Below are 24,836 nucleotides of genomic sequence, written 5' to 3' on the forward strand. Positions count from 1 at the left end.
GAGGTCCTTGGACTACCTACTCGAGATGAATAAGAAAAATCATCTTTTCATTAAGAAAGTAGAAAGAGAGAAGGAACTGGGACGGTGTAGGGATGAAAGAGGGGAATGAGGAAGAATATGAAGACGAATGGTTCGCTTAGAAGAGGGAGGAGGGGGAGAGGTTAGCCTGCAGGTCAGTCTAATGTGCAGTACACTCATAAAAAAAAGAATTATTTATGGTTTGATATGTTAGTCATCTTTATTTCCTCTTTTTTTTTTTACATTAATTTCCTCTATTTTTTTTTTTTTTTACATTATACAACAATAAAAACACAGCAAACTGCCCCCCAAAAAATGAATAACAAAACATGTGCGTAATTCATTAAAAAGAGGCACAATGATGTGACATTCACAAACTCTATATCAACACTTAACATACGTAAAATGTGAAGTTTAGATCAGATGTTTTCGCTGATTTTGTCTCAGTCAGGGTTCAGTCTCAGAGGAAGACTGGCTTTAACTCTTCGCTCTGATGTCTGAACCAGCCTTGATGTTGCTCCCTCGGTTTTTTCTACGTGAGGAGAAAAGAGGTAGACGCTTCGCTGCACTCTCTGCTCTGGTTTAATTTGGTTAATCCTGACAAATTGGACCCCAATTACAGGTTTTATACCAAGAGTGTCAACAAGCATAAAAAAAACTCATCTGATTTGGCTGTTTATAGAATTATGGCTAATAAATTTATAACCTATTATGTTTCTCTGAAATCTGTATTTTTTAAACTCATGAATAGACTGATTATGTTAAAAGTAATGAAACTTGCATTACCGGAGGGGGAAATACAAAAATAATTTTACATCAGCGTGTGGCACACACATCTGCATCTCTCTCTCACATACAAACACACACACACACACACACAAGACCACATTTCTTGGAGGTAACATGAACGTGACTAAAAACGTTTTTTTTTTCTTCTCCGACATGTTAGTCGTTCAGTGAAATTTGCTCGCAACAACAAATGATTCTTGACACTGTAAACACGTCGTGAACAACAGCACATGATCACTGCCCTTCACATACACATGCTTAGAAATGAAAGGCACGTTTCATAAGTAAAAAAGTAAGGCTTACTTCCAGGTGGGCCGACTGATAGATAATCCATGACGGATTAAGTCTTTTTTTGTACAGTTATCTGCTCGTGAGCCTTCAAGCACAATGATGAATTTACAGGCAGCTTGTGGTAAAAAGATAAATCCAGACTAAGTTAAATAAGTAGCTTCATTTGGCTTTATCAGATAAATTAATCCATTCTATACGCACTGCAGGAAGCCAGTAGACACTTGACAAAATTAATATAAAATGAAAGAGTAAAAGCAATTTGCTCTGTGGTTCTTAGTCATATCCATGTTTTACATGTCATAAATCTTACTCAATATAATGTGATACATCTATAAATTATAGTTTTTATTAGCGATACATTTTAGCACAAGTCCACTCTAAGTGGCTGCAAAATATTTATTTTATCGATGAGTCAAATAGCTAAGTGTAATATGAAAGAGGTTGTTTTTTTTTGTAGTGATGAACTCACAAAGAATCATCTGACTATGCAGCTCTGGCAGCTCTACAGAACGTTTTAGCGTCTTTCAGCTTATTTTGGTTTTAAAGTCTACTGAACGTTTTGATTCACTCTCAGCTCTCGTGGTGTCGTTTCTCGCCGTAGCAGGCAGCTGTTTTCAGTAGGGGAAAAAGCTCTGATAAACCCACTGTACACTACCTGCTTAGCGCCACATGACAGATAAACAAAGTTAGCGGCTAGCTGGTGAACATAGAGGACCATTTAGCGGCTAAAGAGCCAGATGTTTCCATTAAGAGTTGGTGGAGAGCTGAACAAAGCTAAAAAGGAGATGGAATATCAGATTTACATTCAAGTAGACAAAAACACGACTCAAATTAAGTGCTAGTGTTGCTCCACGTCCGCTGGATGTGAAAACAGGCAACTGTTTGCTAACAATAATGTGTCAAAATTGCGTTCAAAGCTTGTTGTGCTGCCCCCGAGTGGCCAAAAAAGTTATTGCAGGTTTTTAAGGTTTGCATTTGACAAAATAACACTGTCACCAAGAGCTTTACAGCTAAAAAAAAAACATCTAAACATTAATGTTCGACCCTGAATACTGCATTTTCTTCTGTTTTTTTTTTTTTTTTTAAAGAAGTCCGATTGGAAGCTCAACAATGAGGAGCTGAATCATCAGTTGGAAAAAACACTGACCTTGCAACATGCTTAATCATCCTGACATCAGGAACACTGACTCCATGCTCACTCTGTCACAGGATAAGATTACCGCTGCTTTACTGTTTTATCACATCTACTGTCGCTACGGTCTACTTCCTGGATCTGTGGCCACTACGTCAGGTTGTTCCTTGTTCCTGTTTGTGAATGACAACCTACACCTTTTATCTCAGACTGGCTGTACCTGTTTTTTGAAGTCTAGTTTTATAAATTCACTGGCTGACGGCATGCAAAAACTCCTCTGTACCTCCACACACAACTTATTATATAATTATAATTATGTACAAACGTCAAGGGCCACATCTGCGTATTGAGTAATAAGACTTTAGTTCATTGGGAGAGCTCTGGTTCAAGCTCCCATGACGTCAAGCAGCTGCCCTTGAGCAAGGCACTAATGTAAATCTCTGTGTTTTTTTGGGGGGGGAGATGAAGTGTATCTCAAACAGACACACGTTCCCCGCTTCTGTTTGTAAAATAACTCTCTAGTGTGACTCTGTATTTCACCGTCGTCACCATCAGCAGCACGTTTTCGCTCCCCGTGGAGCGGGAATACGCAGGGACGATTCCCGGATTGAGTCTTCTCCTCCTCCTCCTCCTCTTCCTCTTCCTCTTCCTCCCTCCAGTGCTGATGTTTTAATGTTCTCATTTGGGTTTTTAAAAGTGTCCAGATATAGTTTTTCTTCTCTCTTTGGAAAGCTGCAAAAATGCAGGAATAAATGTTAGATACGAACATGTATGTGAGAAATGAAGACGTGATAAAAAGAGGACACGTTACCTGGATTTCTATCATTTCTCTTTGTCCAAGTTGTCCGTCTGTTCCTGGGAGGAAGGAAATAACATCAATTTAATACAGAAAATAATCATAAATCAACAGAGTCGATAATTTTCAGCCTGATTATGAGTGTACAACCATCATGGTTTGTTTTCATGGGCTGAAAGCATTTTTCTTCCTCTTACAGTCAATATGAGAAAGATAAAAGTCAATAAATGAACCAACAGTATGAAAAACGCTGATGTTAAATGTGTACTAAATTAATTCTTTCCATCGTCTCTGTGTGCAGTGTCTCTCCGCCCTAAAACAAACTCGGTCATGACATTAATTTACTCAAGGCAGGTGAGTCTAAACAAGCCCGTCCCAAAGTCTGAAGCAAATATGTTGAGACTTTAATCTCCTCTAGAACAAAGCCAGACTTTCAGGATCCGCTGGAGATTTTTTAGGATATCTAGAAAACTGTGAATGCTGTCAGGGTCAAGGGTGGTTTGCTGTAATAGTGATATGCTCCAGAAAGTAGCTCTCTTTTTACCCAAATTTAAATTCTCACGTCCAACTTGTCTTTTACATGTAATAGTTCCAGCTGTGCTGTAACTGGTGTAGTGAATACAGATAGAGAGCTATATTTTACAAACCAGAACTGACCTGCAAAACAACGTAGCTTCTCCATAGGTGAGTACATTTAAACTACAGTTTCTAAACATCTGTTGTTAATAATGTTGGTCTTGGTTTCCTTTTTCAACTTGTTATAGACATTCAAATGTATTTATTGTGAAGCAGTAAATGAACGGAGCAGAACAGAAAATTGAATGTGGATTTAATTCTGTCCTGTCAGAAACCATAATGTTGAAAATAATGAAATTGAGTGTGAACAAGCATGAAGATTAAATGTGATTATGAAGCATGCACCTCTGATGACTAATATTTATGTTGAATTAGTGCTCAATCACACGGGGCTCGCTTTGAAGCGGCAACAGATGCTTGTTTGCTTTCTGTGAGGTGGAAGGTTTTTGCAGTTTGTGTTCAATATTTCAGGCATTTTTGGCACAAAAGAAGCTGAAAAAGACGGGAGGGGAAATTTCAATGCTGTTAAACGGCATGAACAGGAAGACGTGCTTTCTTATAAACAATAAATGAAACACTGAGTAGAGACGAGTAGATGTTATCATGATCACCTGGTGCGTTGCGATTTCATGAGATGCTGTGATGTAAACAGCAGAGCTGGAGGATAATTAATGCTGCATTTGGATTGTTCAATAGCTCTTTATTATGATTTTTTTAAATATTTATTTAACTAATTTTGCTGACATCACATTAACCTCACTCTATGTACTACAATAAAAAAGCTTGAGTGGTGAAGAAACAGCACAACACACAGGTTACTGTGTACTGGAGTGTGTTCAGTGTTCATATTTCGTAATTGAAAAGTTTCTCTGTTTTCTTTACAGTTTCTATTTTCCTCATTTAGGTTTTTTGTCCTTGTTATGTTGAGCTACGTTCAGCTGGTTTGGGCCTTTCAATGTGAAAACTGGCTACTGTATACATACTGAAACTTCAGCATGTTTCTGTGTCTCCTACAGTTACACAGTTATACATCAAAACAGAGCTAAACGTAACAAAAACCCCCCCACGACATTCTCTATTTTCTACATATCTGATTATGATTATGACATCTATCTTTATGATATTTGTCAGTGTTCAGGGGGAGTTCTGCAGATGTCACCAACTGCTGTGAACACGCACATCATTAAAAGAGCGCAGACCAGCTGTGGCGCTTACATGCAGACACATACATAATTTTGCATATATAAGCAACAATTATTTATACACGGAGTGACAGCGGGGACCAATGGGATGAATACGTTTCCAGGACACCGACCTCCTGGGACTCAGACGTCGCCCGGCTCCTAGGCGCCGCTTCTGTCGGAGACGTCGGGACGCTCCCGTTGGAATCTGTTATTAGCAACGTCCGCCTCTCCCTGGCTGGTTTTTCACACTTTGTCACGCGGAACCTGAGAGGAAAAAATTAAAAAAAACAAACAAACACGCATTTAAAATGTTTTTGCGAGCTAGGAAGGTCTCACACATCATTAAAATCAACAAGATGACAAAGAAAAATACACACAGCGTGCAAGAAAGTTTAGAGACTAAAAGGGATCTCAGTGTGAATCGTTTTTCTAGGTCACAATATAATACAACTTTGCTGTTGAATTTTTCACTTTGTAGTAGTGTATTCATGTCATAAGCAATATAAAAAAAAACACAGACTGCTCCTTTAATAAAATGAAAATGTCAAAGCTCAGTTCATATTGCATTTGTGCCACAGCTGGCATCTGCTTCTACTTCTAATAATACACACACACACACCCTCCCTACGATTCTCACCAACCTAAACTTTACACCTCTCTCATCCACCCGCTCCCTCAAAGGCACGCACACACACACACACACACTTTCCAAAGCTTTAATTAAATCAGCGAATCAATATTCGTATCCAGGTCAAGCTGACCCTCTGCCTACACGGCCATTCATCTGGGTGTGCAAATGAAAAGCAGCGCCTCTGCATCCCAATCAGCTCGCAGCGGGACATTAAGGATGAGGAGAGCTCTCGCTGCGTGAGGAGGACGAGGATACGCACTTTGCCGGGGATCCGACTGAGAAATGCTCTCTTTACTTTAAACATCCAGGACATATTCTGCATTTAAAACTCCGTGCCTGGAGGCGTTATGTTTTGGGGTTGTACGTCCGTCCCCTTCTCTCGGGAACGCGATGTCTCAGGAACGCCTTGAGGGAGTTTCTTCAAATTTGGCACAAACGTCCACTCGGACTCAAGGATGAACTGATTAGAATTTGGTGGTTAAAGGTCACTGAGACCTCACACAACATGTTTTTGGCCATAACTCAAGTTTCACACAAATGATGAAGTGATGACATTTTATATCTAAATAGTCTCTAAGTAAAGACGGCATGTTTCTCACTGGAAATTATTCACTGAAATCATACTTGTCAATATAATTATGATCCATTTTGCCAGAAAATACACTTATACCTTTTGTTAAATTTCTTCAAAGTCTTCACTACAAATATTATATGAGTCTGGACAGACATGGATGTAACTGCAACTTGACTGGCAGAGGTGCAAGGTGGTGTTTCTACTTATGCCTTTAAAATATCACTTTCTAGTATCTGTGTGTAAGAGCATTGAGCGACTGCTTTGATGTGACGTTAGATGCTAAGACTTCTTTCTTAAGCTGGGAACAGACCTTAAGATAACTGACACCTACAACAATGTCAACCAACATTAGCAAATATTGAACGACTCAGTGAATCCCCACAATTCTACGAGAAGAGCAGTTTTCTTGCTTCAGTTTTACTGAAAGTACAAAAAGTACAAAAGCAGATGCTTCGTGTGCCCACAGGAAGGAGATTCATCAAATGAGGTGGAACGATAACATTTAGTCAAACAGTGAAGTTGCTCTCCTGAACTTTTTGTACTTTCAGTAGAATGTCATATTTCCTAAAAGTGAGCGCTCCTTCGTCAGTGCGCTGAGGAAGAATCTGTTTGAAATCCCTCAAAAACAGACCGCCTTGTCGGCTGATGTTCAAAGTTTCATGGAAAAGTCAAAAGAAACTGAGGAAAAATGCAAAGTTTTGATCCGATTGTGGATTGTGGAGAGATTTGATCAAAAAGGGAGTGTGACCTTGATTGATTTTAGTTTTTAGATTTTCAGACAGTTTAAAATAAATATCCTCCCTGCTGATGGAGGCGGTTTTGATTTCAGTAAAAATTAAACAATGTTGTAAATGATCTTAAAGAGAATGATGAAGTTCAAAATGATTCAACACCGAACGCAGACCGTCAACAACAACAACCTTGATTCAACTTGGTTCGATCGGCCTAAATCATAAATATAATCGACCCAAAAAAACTGAATGTGCATCTGCTTTTAAATCATTGTTTGTGCTTTTATAAGACTTCATTATTTTGTGTTTTTTGGAAACTTATATCTATTTATTCATGTATTTACTACCAGTCCTACATTTGTTTTTAGCTTTGTGATTAACAGTGTTTTTTCTTTCTTTCTCCTACTTATTATTTATGTATTTGTTGACCTGCTGAGAAACAGCAAAGTCTCGCAGAAAGCCGTTAGCCGCCACAAATTCCTCTGTTACTGTCGCTGTAAGCTCTCCCTCCTGTTTACTGTGCTTTTTAACAGAGGTCACTGCCGAGGAGCACTGCGCAGGTTAAGCACTGAAGCTCGACACAGTCTCAACCCTGCAGCATCTTTTTTTTCCCAGGCTTCACCACACACACACACACACACACACACACACACACACACACACACACACACACACACACACACACACACACACACACACACACACACACACACAGGCTGTCCTCTCGTGCGTTTTCCAGGTCGCTGGTCTGGTGTCAAAGTGCACAGCTGCAAACTTAACCTGTGTAATTAAGTGTGGATTTTTCAGCGGTGATTATTTAGAGTTAATGTTTGATTGTGAATGCTGTGTGTGTGTACTCATGCCTGACACACCTCTAGGGCAAACTGCTTTAATATTATTTATAGTTCACCTGGAGTTGCATGATGATGAAATCTTGCAAAAGCATTATAAAGCAGCACGAAGCTCTCTTGTTTTGTTCCTTTCTCTATGACTCAGACACACACTCATACACACAAACACACACACACACACACACCTGCCGACAGCCAGGACCGTGACCTCTCCGCAGTGGCTGCGGCGCTGCTCCGTCTTGCGGGGCGACGGCTTCCTCATCAGCGGCCATTTCTTCTGGCTGCAGCGGGTGCAGATGTTCTTGTTGCTGCCCATACCCCCGATGGTGTGCAGGTGGTTGCAGGTGTGCTTGGCGGCTCCCGGGGGCGCCCCCGGTGATACGGGAGTCAAGGGAGGGGTCGGGGTTCCGGGTGAGGTCGGGGTGAGGGGAGGACTGAGGAAGGAAAAACAGAAGTTAGTGATCCAGAAGGTGCAGGCAAAAATAATGCAAATCAGCTACTGATAAATGATTATACAACTAAGAGAGAAATGAACCAAGAAATATTTTATAGGTCAGCAGCATGTTTGAACATCCAAATATTAAATTATAGGTTGTCTTTTTTTTTTTTTAGATTAGCTGTCAGATGTGTGGCTTTGAGAATTGAAACCGTTCACAGACTAACAACTGACCTACATTCAGTCTCAAACATCTCATGGAGAGATTTCAAGCTCATTGAGTTCTGCAGTGCAGCCTGCAGAAACAACACATTAATATTTCCTTCTTCAACAGGGCGAAAACACTTTGAGAACAATCACTCTGAACAATGACGACGTTTAAAGTAATAATGGAGGCAATTCTCTGTACCAGCGCGCATCAGCTGAGGTGATCAATAGAGAATCAACTACCAGTACCTGCAGAAAGAAGGGTTATCACGACGAAAACTGCTTCTTTCCACATGCAGCGTACAGTATTTATCTCAGCGCTAACAGCGACTAATTGAGGCCAGCTTAATTGTCTGTTTGATCTTTTTTTTTTGGAGGGGAATTGTGTGTGTGTGTGTGTGTGCATGTGCTCTGACTCTGGAGAGCTACATTGTTTACACACGTAGGTAGAATAAACAGTTTCTGTACACTGATGTAAACATATCTTACACAACATGTATGCATATGTGTGTGTCAAGAGACATGCAGCATAAAAAGTTGGGCCTCTTTGATGTTTTTCCCCCATCGGGGTATCATAGAAGAAGAGATGGGAAGACGCGCTATACGGCCGAAACAATGTGCACGATTGCTGAACATCTCATTCCTTAACAGCTTCCGCTCTTCTGGGAAGGATTTCCACACGGTTTTTGGGGACCTGGCAGCAGGGATTTGCTCCCACTCAGCCTCAAGAGCATTAGAGAAGTCTGGAACTGATCGATAAAGCCTGCCTCACAGTTTTGGACCTCGCTTTGTACACTGAAGTACTGTCATGTCCAAAAGAGGAAAAAGGTTTCCCCAAACTGTTGCCTCACAGTTGGATGCGCACTGTTATCTACAACAGTGGTTCCCAAATTTCTTTTTTTTTGGCATTATTGGCGATGTTGAACTTAAAGTAAACACTGATTTAAGTTATGTATGATAAATAATTGATCTTTTTTTGTTTTGAAGTAACATTAGCCTACATTTTCGGATTATAAGGGGGGGAAAAAAGGTATTTTGATGGGACATATGAAGCTGCTGTTACGCGTCTTGATGCATGAGGAGATCAAAAGGTTCTGACTACAATGTCAAACCAGTGTTTGTCTTATTTTTCTTGCACAACAGGGATGAGAAAGTCAGCTGACACAGACATGACGATGGGAACAGCAACAATACACTGATGGTGAAGTTCTGTCTCGGTTCTTTCGACTTGCTCATGTTCAGTCATCATGTTGAGGGCTGAGATGTATATCAGCATTTCTTTAAGCTCCGTTTACACTGACTAATATTTATATGGCGGCTCTGACAGATGCTTAATCGTGCGTGGAAAACCAGCGAATGTGAGCTGTTATTTCAACACTCGTAATGGTTTTTAATATGATTATTTTTGTGTTGATTGCTTATATTTCCTCAGTTTTGATGTTTAAAATAAATATAAGAATGTTATTTAAAATGTTAAAGGATAGACTGTAAAAATACAGTCTATAGTACAACATAATGTTACTTGTTAGCTTGTTTTATTGAGGTAAAAAGGTTGAAAAATGAGCAATAAAAAAGGCTGCAACTCTGGCCAGTTGGATAACCACTGCTTTAAAATGTGACCGTCTGTGGTAACTATTAGACTTCACTTAATTGGAGCTAAGACATGTCGTCCAAACCACAGAAAAACAAAAAAAAAGTAGGTGGACGGGAGCATCCACATACTTTTGGCCATGTGGTATTAACAATGGGCCTCATGCTAGAACCAAATGCACAAACAGATTCATTCTTCTCTTTTAAGAACATCTGTGACGTTCATCAATCTTCTCGTACTTAGAATTTTCTCTCAGGCACAAATGAAATTTATGAGCAGTCCAGTCCTGTCATACGTGTCATGAATAGATCATCTCTGCCGATCTTCACTGGGGAGAAACACTTGTTTGACTTCCGATTATAATGTCCTAATCTGCATTAATTTGGAGTGTAAATATGATACTCAAATTAACAAAAAATTAATATATTAGTAAAACAAACGTGCACATGCTAATTCAGATTCTGTTTACCATGTTTTCATCATCATGGCTGCCAATTTACTTGAAAGGTTTTTTTTTAGATTTTATGACTTTTAGTGGCATATTTTGGTGCAGCAACTTCTACATTCCAGTAGTTTCTAGGAAACTTCTTTCACTCTGACAGCTGCCTCTGTGTCTCTCTGCAGGTCTCTGTCCAGTATCATCATCTGTTGCAGCTGACAGTGTAACATCACCTGCAGACTATAATATTCTCTCCTGTTATATCTCTGTGACTGTCACATCCCTTGACCGCCTCCCCTCACATAGCGCTTTGCTTTAGAAAGACGTTTTTTTAGCATCTAACTTCACATCAAAGCATTCCCTCTTTATTTCTGTCACAGCGCAGAGCTGCTCTGATGACACGTCAGCATGGTTTCGTATTTTCTGATTGTTTCGGGTCTCCTACTGTCACTCCTAAATTTGTTATGCGTTTGTCTTCTGATTTCTCAAAGCTCTCTCTCTCTCTCTCTTTCTTTTCTCTGTGAGGTTTGCTTGTACGAGTCTTCGAAGTCGGATTCAACAGACTCTTGGAAGTCGCGCTGTGTTTTTACTCTCTGGGAATTTTTTTTGTGAATGAAACTCGCCCACAAACGGAGCAGAACATAAAACCTTATATGGCAATTTCAGGGGCGTGGATTACGCTAATGATCACATCTCACGAACGCTCACCTCAGTGCTGAAACGAACCGTTAACGACAAGTTCAGGCGGTTAAGAGAGTTTGTAGAATCCGACTTGGAACACTCGTACAGAGAAAAGTAAGAGTGATTCAAGATAATTACATGAAAATGTTCTTGCATGAGACCCAGTGTGTATACACATGTATACACACGTGAAGAAAACAAAACAAAAAATCTTGCATTTGTGTGGATTCCTGGCTAACAGCAGTAGGAAACATGAAACAGGAGGAGGAAAAAACATGACAAAGGGGAGATAAACTGATGTGAACAGGGCATGTTGTGCAGAGCAGACAGGGGACTGAGGGATGGCGGGGAGGTTGAAGCTCGAGTACTGATGTGGGGGGGGGGGGAGCAGCACTGAGGAGAGAGGAAGTTAAGTACCAAATCTGGAGAGGCAGATAGCGAGCCCTGGCCACACTACAGTCACTCTCTCCATCCCTCTCTCCTTTTCCTCCCTCTATTTCTGCCTGTCTGTCTGTCTCCCTCCCCTGTAAGTGTCCCATAAATTACCCCCACCCGATACCACTCTCTTCCCCCTCTATTCCACCATCTCTAAGTGATCCACTGGCAGACTGCCCGACCTGGCTGAGAGAGAGAGAGAGAGAAAGATATGGAGAGTAACAGCAAGAGAAAAAGGAGTACTACAGAGAGCAATTTGAACAAAGGCTGAAAATGAACAAAAAGTGGAGAGAAATGGGGGAGGAGGGGGTGGTGGGGGGGCAGGGGAGAGAGAAAAAACAAGGGGGTGGAAAAATATGTGGAAAAATAGATTTGGAGAGAGAACTGAAGAAGCGAGACACATGAAAGTGATGCTGGGGAAATGTGTGCGGTTGCAGATTTCCGCTGATTTTTCCAGGACACCCAATGTGACTGAGCAGAATACCTCAATACTTGTACCTAATCCTTGGCGCAGAGGAACGGCTCTCCTACCGTTTATTTTCACCCTTTCTTCCATAAAAGGAGAACATCCACCTTCTCTTTATCTCCCCTTTTTCTCCCTCAGCGATATGTACTGTGGCGCGACAAGTAAAAAATGACAGGAGTAGAGACAGAGAGAGAGAGAGAGGAAAACATACTCCGCTAACTCGATTTACTTACACTCCCCCCTTTCTGTCACAGGCATCCCTCCCTCTCCTATCTGTCTATCTGCCTAACTCCCCTCTCCTCTTATCTCAGCGGCAAAAGCGGCACCACGCTCGCTCATTTACTCTGCTAGTCGCTCCGTACAGATGAACGGCGGGGTGAAGAGAGCGGAGACGTCTGATCTTAAGGCAGCTCGCGCCGCCGGCTCCCGTTCTAGCGACGCCGGGGTCATTTCAAAGTGACACGCAGGCCGACTTAGATTTGAGACGTGAATGTCAAGCTTTCTGTTCTTGTGAGGCACATATGCGGTTTACAGTGACAGCGGTGGCAGATTTACCATTTGATTTTTTAGTCGTTTTTGGGTCCTTGAGTTCAGACAAAGGAAGAGAAAAGCAGGCTCCTCATTTTTAACTGATGTCCACTGATTTACTGAGTGAGATGAAAAGTATCGCTATCAGATTTTATCAGTTGATTAAGCTAATGTAGGTTGTCTCATACTGACTTTATCATGACTTTATGGCTGCTTAGCTAACATACTTGGCAAGATTTATGCTTTATTGTTCAGATTTTAAAACAGTATGTATTCACTTTTAACATTACCATTAATTACCATTAACATTTTGGCTTTTAGGATGAGGACTAACCAGTGTGTCGGGCAAACGTAACATGTATGTAAACTTCCCTGTAACCTGTAACCCTACAAACTGATGGAACATGAAATGCTCCTTGGCCTAGGCAAGTAATGCTTGATTACTACTGTACGTAGGGTTGTAGTAAGCTGGTTAACAAACAGAATGCTAACATTTGCAGCTTACATTAGAGCAGACAAACACAGTATTTAATCCATTCCTTTCATTTTGTCTCTTTTGTTTTGGACAAAAGAGACAAGAGAGATTGGACAAAGGCTGGACAGGGGACTGGTTAAGCAAATGGTCAGTTATTTTCATTATCATTTAGACTATCAATTATATTTTTCATTACTAAATACATATCTTGGTCTACAAGTGTCACAAATTCTACAAATTACCATCCCAAATTCCCAGACCACAAGTCCATAATGCTCTATATCAACAGTCCAAAGCCCAAAAGATAAATTAAAAGTGATAAAGTGATTATAAATAGCAAAAAAGCATCAAGTCCTCACACTTGAGAAGCTTAAACCAGCAATTGTTTGGCATTTTTGCTTGATAAATGACTGCAACAATTGAGAAATTACCAAAATTGTCAAAGATCAATTTATAGTTTAATTCAGTAATTGTCTCAGTACTAATGCAGGCTACTGTATTTATTAAGAGTCTATAATTTAAATATTGACAGTTTCTTTGCCCAGCTCTCCCCCCATTAAGTGGAGTCACACTGTGAATTCTGGCTTAGGATCCAATAAGGAAACATGCCAAAAAAAAACTGTGCTTGATATGCTTTAATAATCCCACAATACAGTAACATGGGGCTCAGTGGCATTTTAGGAACGGCCCCCAGCTGCTTGCCCTCAATCAAACCTCGCCAATCTGGAAAAGTATCAGAAGAGAAATGTGGCCTGATTGCCTTGTCTGTTCATTTCCTGCTGGCTACTCTCTGTCCAGTCACTTTCATAGTGAGGCTACCAGGCTTTCAAGGAGGCTTATGGCGCCATCTGGTGGCCGACCTCCGCTCTAGTCGGTGTTCAGGCACATGATGGGGGAACTTACCCGTCAGAATCAATGCTGTTTTCATGAACCATGGCTTTCAGGGCGTCCGAATTTGCTGGAGGAAAAAAAAAAAAAATGAGAGGGAGAGAAAGTTGCACATTACTACACATAGAAGAAAGGAAGAGAGAGAGGGAGAGATAAAAGCGGTGTTGGGAATTAGCGAGGAGAACGCTCCAGTGACTTCAAAAGCACAGCGTTTATTGAAAGATGGCTCCAACAGATTAACTCCTTAACACAATTAAACGGCACATCACATGCAATCACTGAACACAATTGCTGGTGCAAAACAACCTCAAAGGAATGAGCCATACAAGTGAAAAGTCAAAAAAAACTCCAGAATATGATTCTGGAAAGTTATATTTCTGTCTAACGATGTTATTATTGACTAATAAGAGGTCAGGAGTTTGGCCCTTGGAGATAAACGTGTTTTGATTTTCTCATATTGCACATGAACAACAACTTCTGCTCACGTACAAAGTAGCATCAACACAGCGCCAACAGCTCAGATATAGATTTACATAATTTGCTCCCGGAGACGGCTTTCCCTAAGGCCTGGCCCTGATGCATTCACTGACTTCACCGGGAGGAGCAGAAGCTTACGCAGATAAAAGCACACTGTGTGCACTGATAGAGAGACTCTGTGTATACCTTGGGAAACGGGGCAGATGTACCGAGCTGCGCTGAGACACAGCCAGATGACTCACATGTAGGTGAACGCGTAGGAGTTGCATGTTTTGATTCTGTGTAAACGTACGAGGACGTCTGACTCAAACCACTGACCTCTTTATCACCCTGGATCATCCTCGTATCACCGAACACCGCAGGGTATTTTACAACAACCTCCTTGGTGACTGCTGGTTATTTTAAGCCTTTAAGTATTACGAACTTCCTTTTGCTTCAGTCACTTTATAGTGTTTACACAAAGCTACTGTGGCACGGGGTGAAAAAATGCAAGACTGTCATCATAAGAAGATCAAATTACAAAAGGTTTTAGTTTTTGGCAAAAGTTTGGTGTCTTTAAAAGGAAAATGTGACCTTAAATGCCAGTTTTAAGAGAACAGCTATTTGTAAAGTGACTTCAATTTCTTGTATTTTTGCATCTACCTGGTCGGCATAAATAATGCGCCGTCACACAGACATTTCCAGTGTATTATAGCTACGATGAAACCTGAATGCAGGAACATTTTGACAGCTTTCAATCTTAATGGTTTTGATTTTAATCTGCAAGAACTGAAGTGCTTCTTTACAGCCACAAGACACAGTGTGTAGTGTTTTGAATATGGATGCGCTGTAACGTCTTCCTGTCATCTTTGAGAAATGTCTTTTCTAGTAGAGAAGAGAAAAGTGAAAGGTATTATATTCTTGGAAACATTTTTGATTAAATATTTTACCCTCCAGGTGGACTTAATTTTAAAGTTTGTTGTGTAATGATGCTACGTTTGCCTCCAACGAGTGTGAATGTGGCAGCGCCGTGATGCCCTTATTTGTGGATGATCTGTAGATGGCAGTCTCTGTCTGTTCAGCCCTGGAAACTACTAGTCATGCTGAGTTCTTCTTCTGTTTACCGCACAAACTGTTAAACAAACAATTACAGAAACTGCTGCTGCTGCTGCTGGAAATGGAAAAAAATCACACATGACTTCCTGTGTTCCAGTTATTAATACACAATGAAATGTGCCAAGAGTTCGGTGAGCGAGGCTGAGATGTTGTCAACAGGGAATTTACCGTACGTATATGAAAATGTGTCAGAATATTAATGCAATGCTGATACAATCCTGAAGCCCACACCAGACATAGTGACACCGTGAGTCGCAGTGGACGGTTTACAACACCGTCTGTCCAACTCTACAAACACTGTTACAACGAGAGCACTGATGAGTCACCTCACAGTTTACCTCTTGAGGGTGGACAAGGAAAAATCTACTTGCAACACTGGACAATGATGTCCAGTCTCTGAGGAAGGACGGCGAATACGTTGCTTTCTTTTCACATGTTAGTCATTTGTGTCAGATATGAGGGAGTGGAAATTTGCAGATACAAATCCTAAATAATAGACTGTTCTGATTAGCCAGTGAGTACAATTTTAGGGTAATACTACTACTTTGATGTTATTTTTCATATATTTTCAGAAAGTGTTTCAATTTGAGCATGAAGAGTTGGTTAATTAAGTGCTTAGCTTGTGTCATGAGTCAAATTTAATCTAGAATCTACAGTAAAACACTTGTTTAAGAGCCTGAAATGATCTAAATGGAAACAGATTGAAGCTACAGACTATCAATGTGTCATTATACACTTTACAGTATTGACAGCAACTGAAACAGCAATTCCTCTACTTCGCTAAAATATCTCCTCTATCTTTTTACCTCAAGACAGAAGCTACATTCTCAGATTTCAATAGAAACTCCGCTGCCATGGGAGGTTTATCAGCACTGAGGTAAATAACCTCCAGTTCTCAGGACAGGTATGAGTGTAAATATGAATCAAGCTAATTGATTTTGACACAATAGTAGCCTTATCTCTCCTGTTACCACTTTTTTTTTTTTTTTTGCAGCTTAGATAAATTGCTTGTTAGTAATGTCATGACGCTATTTAATTTACGGGCATAAGACAGTCAACTAATAACTAAACCACTCCTGAGACTGAGAAACAACAATCAAACAAACATATTGTAAAACCTTTCTTTTAAATTCGTCTGCAGTGGCCCATTTGTGATGAAACTCCACGAAGATCCTCATTCACGAGCCAAAACCTTTCCCAGAAGAGTCCCTCAAACACATGTACACTACCACAGTTACACAGGAACATACACACCTTCTTCCTGAATAGTGTGACAATAACAAAACAATAGTGGAGTGACTTCACAGAAGGAGGGCTGATAAATGCTGGACTTGACTTGTGGTAAAAACCCCTCGAAAGTCACATGTTGGGAAGCCTTGAGTATTAAATGTAAGAAATGTTATGTTTTACTTTATCTACTGCCTCGGCATAGTCATGAAAACTATCTATGACAGCCATGTATTAGGTGTAATCAGCAGTTTTTAAAAGGTGGGAAAAGCACATTTAGTTTGTTTGTCGTTTAATATGTCAGGTACGTACCTTCATTTTTCATGATATAGTGAACAATCTGTCCAACTGTGTCGTTGTTGTCACTGAAGGTGTCATTCAGGTCTGGAAAAACAAAAACACACACAGAAATATTTCCATTACAAATTATGTGACGGCAAAGTTAAACATGACGGGGAAGTAGAGTCAAAACAAGAGAAGTCGACTATACAGCCTGAGATCCTGAGTGTAGATATACTTCTAAAAGGTGACGACCTCCAGTCTGCCAGCAAACAGTCTTCGGGCATGGCCTGAGGGCCTCGACAGCCAGAGACTGCTGACATCTTAAATGCTAAACATGATTCTTATAAATCCTCATTTAAGAGCACTTGTTAATATCATAACTTGAAGACATGACTCCCCTAGGTTTGGCTGTTTAGCTGGAGCAGGAATGCAAATGATGAGGTTTAATGCAAACCCATGCATGGTTACTCTGTTCCTCTATTACTTGAAACCTGAGCTTAACATTTCATTGATATGATATTAATATAATAATAAAGAAGATATGATCCCATCACTTTTCATCTAGCGCCACCACCAGGTCAAAGATTTAATAATAATTAACAGATTAATCAATAATCAAGATAATTGTTAGTTGCGGCCCTACTGTACATGCTAAAAATCAGTGTATTAGCATTGTCACTGTGAGCATGTTAGCATTCTGACATTAGCATCTTAGCTGCAGCCTCTTGTTTTAGTCTTAAAGGCAGCTTTACAGTTACAACTTATTAGACTATTCTGGCAGAACTCAATCGATTAGTCAATCAAAAGAAAATTAAACTATTTTGATAATCTATTCATCGTTTCAGTCATTTTTCAAGCAAAAAATGCCAGATGTTCTTTGATTCCACATTTTTAAATGTGATGATTTGGTGTTTTTCTCTGTCATATTTGACAATAAATTGAATATATTAACATTTTGGACTGTTTGTCAGACAAAACAAGCAAACTGAAGACATCACTGAAGGCTCTGAGAAACAGTGAACACCATCTCTTCACTATTTTTCAACATTTCTATCCACTAAACACATAATTGAGAAAATAATTCGCAAATAATCATTAGTTGCAGCCCTAAAATATGCAATCATATGGTACCTTTCTACCTTCAACATTGTGGACCAAATAGAAATAGAAAACACCCCTGTGAGGCACTTCCTGGAGTTTCCTGTTGATTGCTTCCTGTGTTTTTTTCCCTCCCTTCTGATAAACATAATACTTTTTCAGCAATTTAGATGGAATACCCCGGTATGTCATAATCGCCTATATATAGTAACATCTCACAGACCTGCTCACTTTAAAGGGTGCTGCTCACAACTTGTAAAAGACACAAGCAGCTGGAAGGTTATGAGAGAAAGAGAGAGAGAGAAACTGGAAACCTGATCATTGTGAAACCAGAGAGGACTGAATCGACTGAATGAGTGCAGTCAGAACACAGGAGCGATGTTTTTTTTTTCCCCCCTGTACTCTTTTGTTTCGATGTGTGATAGAGAAAGGGTTGGGCTCTTTGAGAAAAGGCACACGCAGAGAAACACAAAGGCAGCAAGGGGAAAAAACCCTAATGGACTTACAACTATTGTTGCTGCTTCTGGCAGCGAGCTCACATTTACTCCTCGAGAGAAACCGGATTTACTCCTCTCCTTTTCCAATATGAGAACACCTAATGCCTCCACTTAACAAATGGGGTTATAATAAACAAGATTCAATTTGGGCAACATTGGAAATAGTGGAGGCCTGATGTGCCAGTTAGGAAAACTGACAAAGGTTTCTAGTGTATGATCACAGATAAGTGAGAGAAACATTCAGCACGGATTCTGTTCAAACTTGGCAGCAAAGTGTAAACAGTTCACTCTTTCGTAACCAATTCTCATGCCAGTGACATACCCCGAGTGCAAACAGTGATGCCAGAAGTTTCATAGCTGCACACAAGAAGTGCTAAAGCTAGAGGAGAGAGCACTAACCTCCCCTTCTTCACTCTTTTTGTCTTGTCATGACACGTACTATACCAGAAAAAAAAAAGTGGCACGACAGGTACAGAGAGAGAGAGAGTGGAGTAAACTGGGTTTCACTTTCTTGCACGGTGAAGTTCAGTGTCGACCAGAAAACTCTTCATCTCACACACACACACGCACACACACAATGCTAATAACAATTAAGCATTATCTGCAGCTATCATGAAGAGCCGAGGGAAATTAAAACAGGCTCTTTGCAGAATTTTTTTTTTTTTTTTTTTTTGGCTGCACCTCGATTAACACACCCCTAGTTGAGTCAGAACATGAGGGATGTGAATGCCAAATGTCTTCCTGGTTGCTACTGGCTGCCACTTCTTAAAAAGACAGGCACCTTTTTTTAATATAGGAATATGGCAAAGATAAGGTCAAATTGCTGTCAATATCACCACTTTTTGTCTTATTTTCTTGATTTTACAAACAAGTTTTCTGAAGATTCCTCCATCAGTGCAAACATTAAAGTGTATAACTTCACAAAATACACAGCATGATTGTCTATTCCTTATATAATCTCTCTCTTATGTTTGTTTGTTGCTTTCGGCATAGAGGAGCAGTGACAGCTCCTGGTCTTAGGCAAAGAAAGGAGCCATTCACATCAGGTCTATTCTTATCATCACCCGTCCCCACCTACAGTGCAGCACCTGGCACACACCACCTCATTAGATTTAGGAATGTAGTACAAGCCTGTAAGTAATACAGGGCAGGTGAGAGCATCTTGTGACTCTATTGCCTGATGGCTGACCTTGAATTGCACTATCACATGTGCATGACAAGAAAATAGGAAACCCTGTTCAGGCAAGTGACTAATCTGGAATCCACAGCTAAAGAAATCGGCTTCTTCTGCATTTATTTTTCCACTGACTGTAACGCAACAGCATCACGACTGCGGGGAAAATGTGGCTCGATGTTGAATATTAGTTAATGTTTTACCAGAGTGGAATTTTTCAATTCATGAGACGAGGTTGAAATACTGCTAATGTGCGTTAAAAGCGAAAAAGCTAAGCAGAACGTGTGTGAGTGACATTTGTTGTGTCTTTAAAGTTTACTTAAAAAAAACATGTGATCATCTTAACCTAATGATACATGCGTATATTTAGTTTTGAATCGTTTTCCACTGAATTTAATCCAGTTTTCCTGTGAAAACTCAATGTACTCAGAAGTTCACGGGAGGCAGGGAAAACTTTATAAAGCCTGGTCCATTACCAAGTTGATGCTGTATTCCTAACTGCAACGAACACATTATTACCCGCTATCTCATGTACACACATTAAACACATGACACACGGTCAACAGCTTGTTTTAATCATAACTTGTTCTACATCTTAGTGCCACATTTTTTAATCCCACGCGCATTAAAACTATCAGCTGTCACATATAACAAACATATATGTTCCTGCATTCCAGCACTTAACCTTAGCAAAGTTCACCTATAATAATCTTCAAAATATACTTAGATAGCTGTAAATAAACCGCTGCATGAACTTCAATAATACTATTAAAACATATATAACATGTGATTACAACATGAACAGTTTAAATACCACTATGTGCCTATGTGGCTCTTACAATTTGCATTTTAATGATTTAATTTAAGTCAACAGGCAACAGTAAAAGTTGCTAAAAGGTGCTAAGTACAAAGTCTCATGGCCTGTATGAACTTATCTAATCTGACATGTGTCGGTAAAGCCTTTTCTTTAAAGAAAAAAGCCATGCAACGGAAAAAATGCCGCAAGAGGACAGAGGCTATACGAAAATGTTATCTGGAAATTCAGGCGTTTTACCAGTTTACAGTTTCTTAACTGTCAAACTAATTTCTCTTCTCCTGCCACTTGGTTTAATATGTTGAGCAGTAATCTTGGGTGTATGCTGCATATTGATAATGGATGCTGTAAAAACAATAAGTACATAATGTGGATGCAATAAAAACTTGAAGCTAATCCGAATACCGTCGGACACTTCACTAGGAGTTTATTTAGATCCTGCCTATTCCATATCCCGCCCAGAAACAACATCTGGGTGGCGCAGAGGCTATTTTAATATTTTAATTGTAATACTACTTTATAAAAAATATTTGTTAATTGCAATGTTATTGTGTATCCTAAATAGTTATAGCCCTGCAGCCATGGTCTAAAATCCATAAGCAGTCAGGAAACAAAACCAACATGAGACACCTATTCTCCTGCCTGTCACTACAGGATCTGAGTCAATCAGGGATGTGAGTCACATATGCGCAAGCGGGTTCGCCATCTTGGACAGCTAGCAGCTAGGTATGGCAACACCACTTTGACACATCACAGGCACCCGCCCCACTCCACCGCGCCCCGTCGATGTACATCCGCTAAAAGTGCTCAGATTGTTATTATAAGTGTCTGATGACATTATGGAAAGGACCATACAGAGAAATAAAATGTTTTTCCTCACCTTTCACTTGATTCGGTCTGTTTGTTATTGTGTCTGACCGAGTCTCGCTCGAGGAGAAGTCTCGTTCTGGAAAGTGAGTTGTTGCAGGAAGACAATGGTGGGAACGTGAGTGAGTTTGTCATGGCTGAATATTTAGCCGTCTTCCTGCTACGACTAAACTCTTATGAGATTTCCAAGCGAGACTTCTCCTTGAGCGAGACTTGGTTCTTTATTCCTCTGTATGGATCCTTTAAATAATGTTGTCAGACAGTTACAATAACAATCTGAGCCTGTCAGTGGCAAAAATAAGCACTTTTAGTGGACGTACATGTAGATACTGGTAGAGAGAGAGAGTATGTTATTTTTTCTGTTTTTGCACTTTGTGATGTACCTGACTCAGATATACGTGACCAAAATTAAAAATAAACATTGCTATTTTTACTACATTCATTTGCATTTGTTTATAATTTTGTCATAACCAAAAAAAAAAAAAAAAGTTTTTAAATAGGTTGCTGAAAATGTCTGACCCATCTACGTTTCCTGGTTTTAAAATCTGACCTAATTTGTAATTTAATAGCCCTGATTTAGATGATTGGACAAAGACAGGAAAAGGATTTCTACCAGACAGCGACAAATTTCCAAACGTCTGCACTGTCACATTCATTTCAACACTTCAAAAGAGTGTTTGAAACTGCCTCCGCTCCCCTCCCCTTTCCTTACCTCCGCCCAGCTCAAGATCCCTCTCTACTTCTTCGCACTCCTTCTCGCCCTCATCCTCGGCCTCGGTGGTGCACCGATAGCCTTTCCTCTTCAGTATGTGGCAGATCACCACCCCTAGCAGGCCCAGGAGGAAAAAAACCGGCACCAGCACAAAGGCGGTGTAGTCTGTGTTGGCCCCTCCTCGTCCGTCTTTTCCAGGGACTGTATTCTGACTCGCTGGAGGACAGAGAGGGAGAAAGACGAAAGAGATAAACACACAGTACACAGTAATACTTCTAATTAGCTAAAGTTTAATAATGTCATACTTCATTGTGGGCACAACACGCAGAAAACAAAACAAACGGATCGTCATTACAACGCCCTTCATGGTAACCTGATATCAACAGAGAGTCTGAGGGTTCGCTTGAGGCCCGGGCAGGGCAGCTGAGGGGATTTAAATGCTATGAGCTGCGGCATGACAGAGATTTCATGTTCCCCTTCCTGGATCAAATGAATCTGCTGCTGTCTCTGCCCTCTAACTGCTCAGTCTGGTGCAAGCGGTCGCCTCCATTCACAGATTTGCGGACCCATTTGGTGTAAGAGGTGGATGTGAGATGTGAGATATACAGTGTAAAGCTGGGAAGTACAGTACAGTACTATGGGAGCGTCTGTATGTACCAGGGTTAGTATTTGTATTTGTTTTTCATGTAACTGACTGCAACAAAAAGAGCACAAACACCATAAACTTACCACTCTATCTTGTGCTCTCCCACTCCCATCTGCCCACCCACCCACCCACACACCGGACTTTAGACCCATTAGGGTGCCACAAGACTCTTGGGAGGGCTGCTTGGAGAGGTTTTACAGCTGAAACTGACAGTTATTTTCATTACAGATTCATTTGTCAGTTATTTTCTTGATTGATCAATTAATCGTTTAGTCTAAGAAATGTCAAAAAGTAGTGAAAACGCCCATCACAACATCCTAGAAGCCAAAGTAACATCTTTGTATTTCATTTAATATCATGTATGTGGGACTGCAACTAGTGATTATTTTCATCATCTATTAATCTGTTGATTATTTTCTCGATTAATCAATTAGTTGTTTGGTCTATAAAATCACTGTTACCCAAAGCCTACGATGCAACCTGAAATGTCTTGTTTTGTCTCATCAGCCCACACTCAAAGATATTCAGTTTACTATCATAAAATACTAAAGAAACTAGAAAATGTTTACATTTGAGAAGCTGGAATCGGAGAATTTGGACATTTTTCTCTTAAAAATGACTCAAAACGATTAAATCGATTATCAACATAGTTGGCGATTAATTTAATAGTTGACTACTAATCGATTAATCGACTAATCATTGCAGCTCTAGTGCTGACAAACCTCCGACGGCAGCAGAGTTGCCAGTAGATATGTTTTAGTGAAGTAGTTGGAATCGCTGTTTCAGTCGCTGTAAAAACTGTAATGTAGCCTATAATTGGTAGCTTGAGTCTGTTTCAAGTTAGACTATTTAAAGCCCTTAAAAAGGTTTCCTGGGAGGTTTCCATGCTGTAACAAGTGACTCACTGTAGATTAAACACTGGAACTCTCAAATATTTGGCATTTTTGCTTGAATAATGACTGAAACAATTCATCGAAGATATTCTAATTCAATTCAATTCAATTCATGAAAATAGTTGAAGATTAACTGTCTTTTGATTGATTAATCAATTAACTGAGTTCCAGCTCTACATGTTCTTAAAAAATCTCGGGAATTTCAAGCCATAATTCTGTCACAGACTTTCCAGTTACACGACTGAATGATCTTATATTACGTTCCACATATTGGGCTAACTGTCTTGAAACTGACCAGGTCGTAGGTCAAAGGGTAGCCCGTGACCTGTGGTCAGCTATAGGCGAAAGCTCCCCTGGCTCCTGCTGTTGGCGCACCACATGAGGCATTCCAGCACAACACACAAACGGGCTTTTGTCTGTTTTCCTGTTCAAAAAAGTGTGTGTCTGTGTGTGAGGGAGAGAGTCAGAGAGAGTCAGCGAGAGGCCGAAAGACAGAGACCGACTGACATAGGAGGTAACGGTTTGGACAGAATCTCAATCACTACCAGATTAAATCAAACCCTCATGCCGTTTGAAATGTACTACAGCACTGTGGTGTTTAAGTGTGTATCTGCATACCTAACCATGAGCCTCCTGATGCATACAGGCATGTGTGCCCTTCCATTGTCCCAGTTCCCTGGTGCATCAGACTGCGCACACTCATAAAGACCATTGTCTGCTCAGTGACCGTCCTGTGACCGCTTTGTGTCCATGTGCTTATATCTAGAGATGACGCTGGTGACGACCACGCTAGTAAGCTGTCCTGGCACGGTCCCACGCCTCCGAAGACAGGATGTGTTGAGGATGTGATTCTCTGAATGATTCACAATTAATCATGGGCCAATTAAAGGATTGTATTCAAAGCATTAAAAAGAACTGGAGAACAGCAACTGGCAAAGTCCTTGAGGAGGATTTAGAGTTGCGTCACAAATCTCATAGCAACCACAACTGATGCCAAGATGAGTGCCATGATGCAGGTCGTCAGAGGGAGGGATAAACATTGGTTAAAGTCTCCCTCCACTCAAAAATATGTTTTCCTTCTTGTTCCTACAGTTGGATGTTTGAGCTTCACTGTGCAGAATGACGTACATGTAGTTTGACACTAGAAGGATGTTTTCACATTCATCTGCTGACAGTGGAAAGTTTCTCTGAGCTCACTGAAGATCATATTTTAAGGGACGGACCTACAAGCAGGATTTGTGACATCACAACTAGTTTGGAAGCCAATCCTGGTCCAGTATGCAACAGCAGAAATGAAACAATATTTGCATGTTCATAGATTCAGGATTTTAAGAT

At 40.3% G+C, this 24,836-nt stretch overlaps 1 protein-coding gene across 1 annotated transcript in view; it reads right to left on the reverse strand.

Annotated features, from left to right (window-relative positions):
• Positions 1-212: 212 nt before the first annotated feature.
• rell1 (RELT like 1) overlaps positions 213-24,836 on the reverse strand; it is a 30,651-nt gene continuing 6,027 nt past the window's right edge. Inside the window, exons 2-8 of the mRNA XM_044341395.1 lie at positions 21,963-22,178; positions 16,831-16,902; positions 13,735-13,789; positions 7,759-8,007; positions 4,918-5,050; positions 3,042-3,085; positions 213-2,962 (exon numbers count right to left, since the gene is read on the reverse strand). Coding sequence (XP_044197330.1) covers positions 3,053-3,085; positions 4,918-5,050; positions 7,759-8,007; positions 13,735-13,789; positions 16,831-16,902; positions 21,963-22,178 — 758 coding nt within the window. The 3' untranslated portion in view covers positions 213-2,962; positions 3,042-3,052. The remainder of the gene's footprint in view (positions 2,963-3,041; positions 3,086-4,917; positions 5,051-7,758; positions 8,008-13,734; positions 13,790-16,830; positions 16,903-21,962; positions 22,179-24,836) is intronic.

This window comes from Thunnus albacares, chromosome 22 (genome assembly GCF_914725855.1).
Source record: "Thunnus albacares chromosome 22, fThuAlb1.1, whole genome shotgun sequence".
Taxonomy (NCBI): domain Eukaryota; kingdom Metazoa; phylum Chordata; class Actinopteri; order Scombriformes; family Scombridae; genus Thunnus; species Thunnus albacares.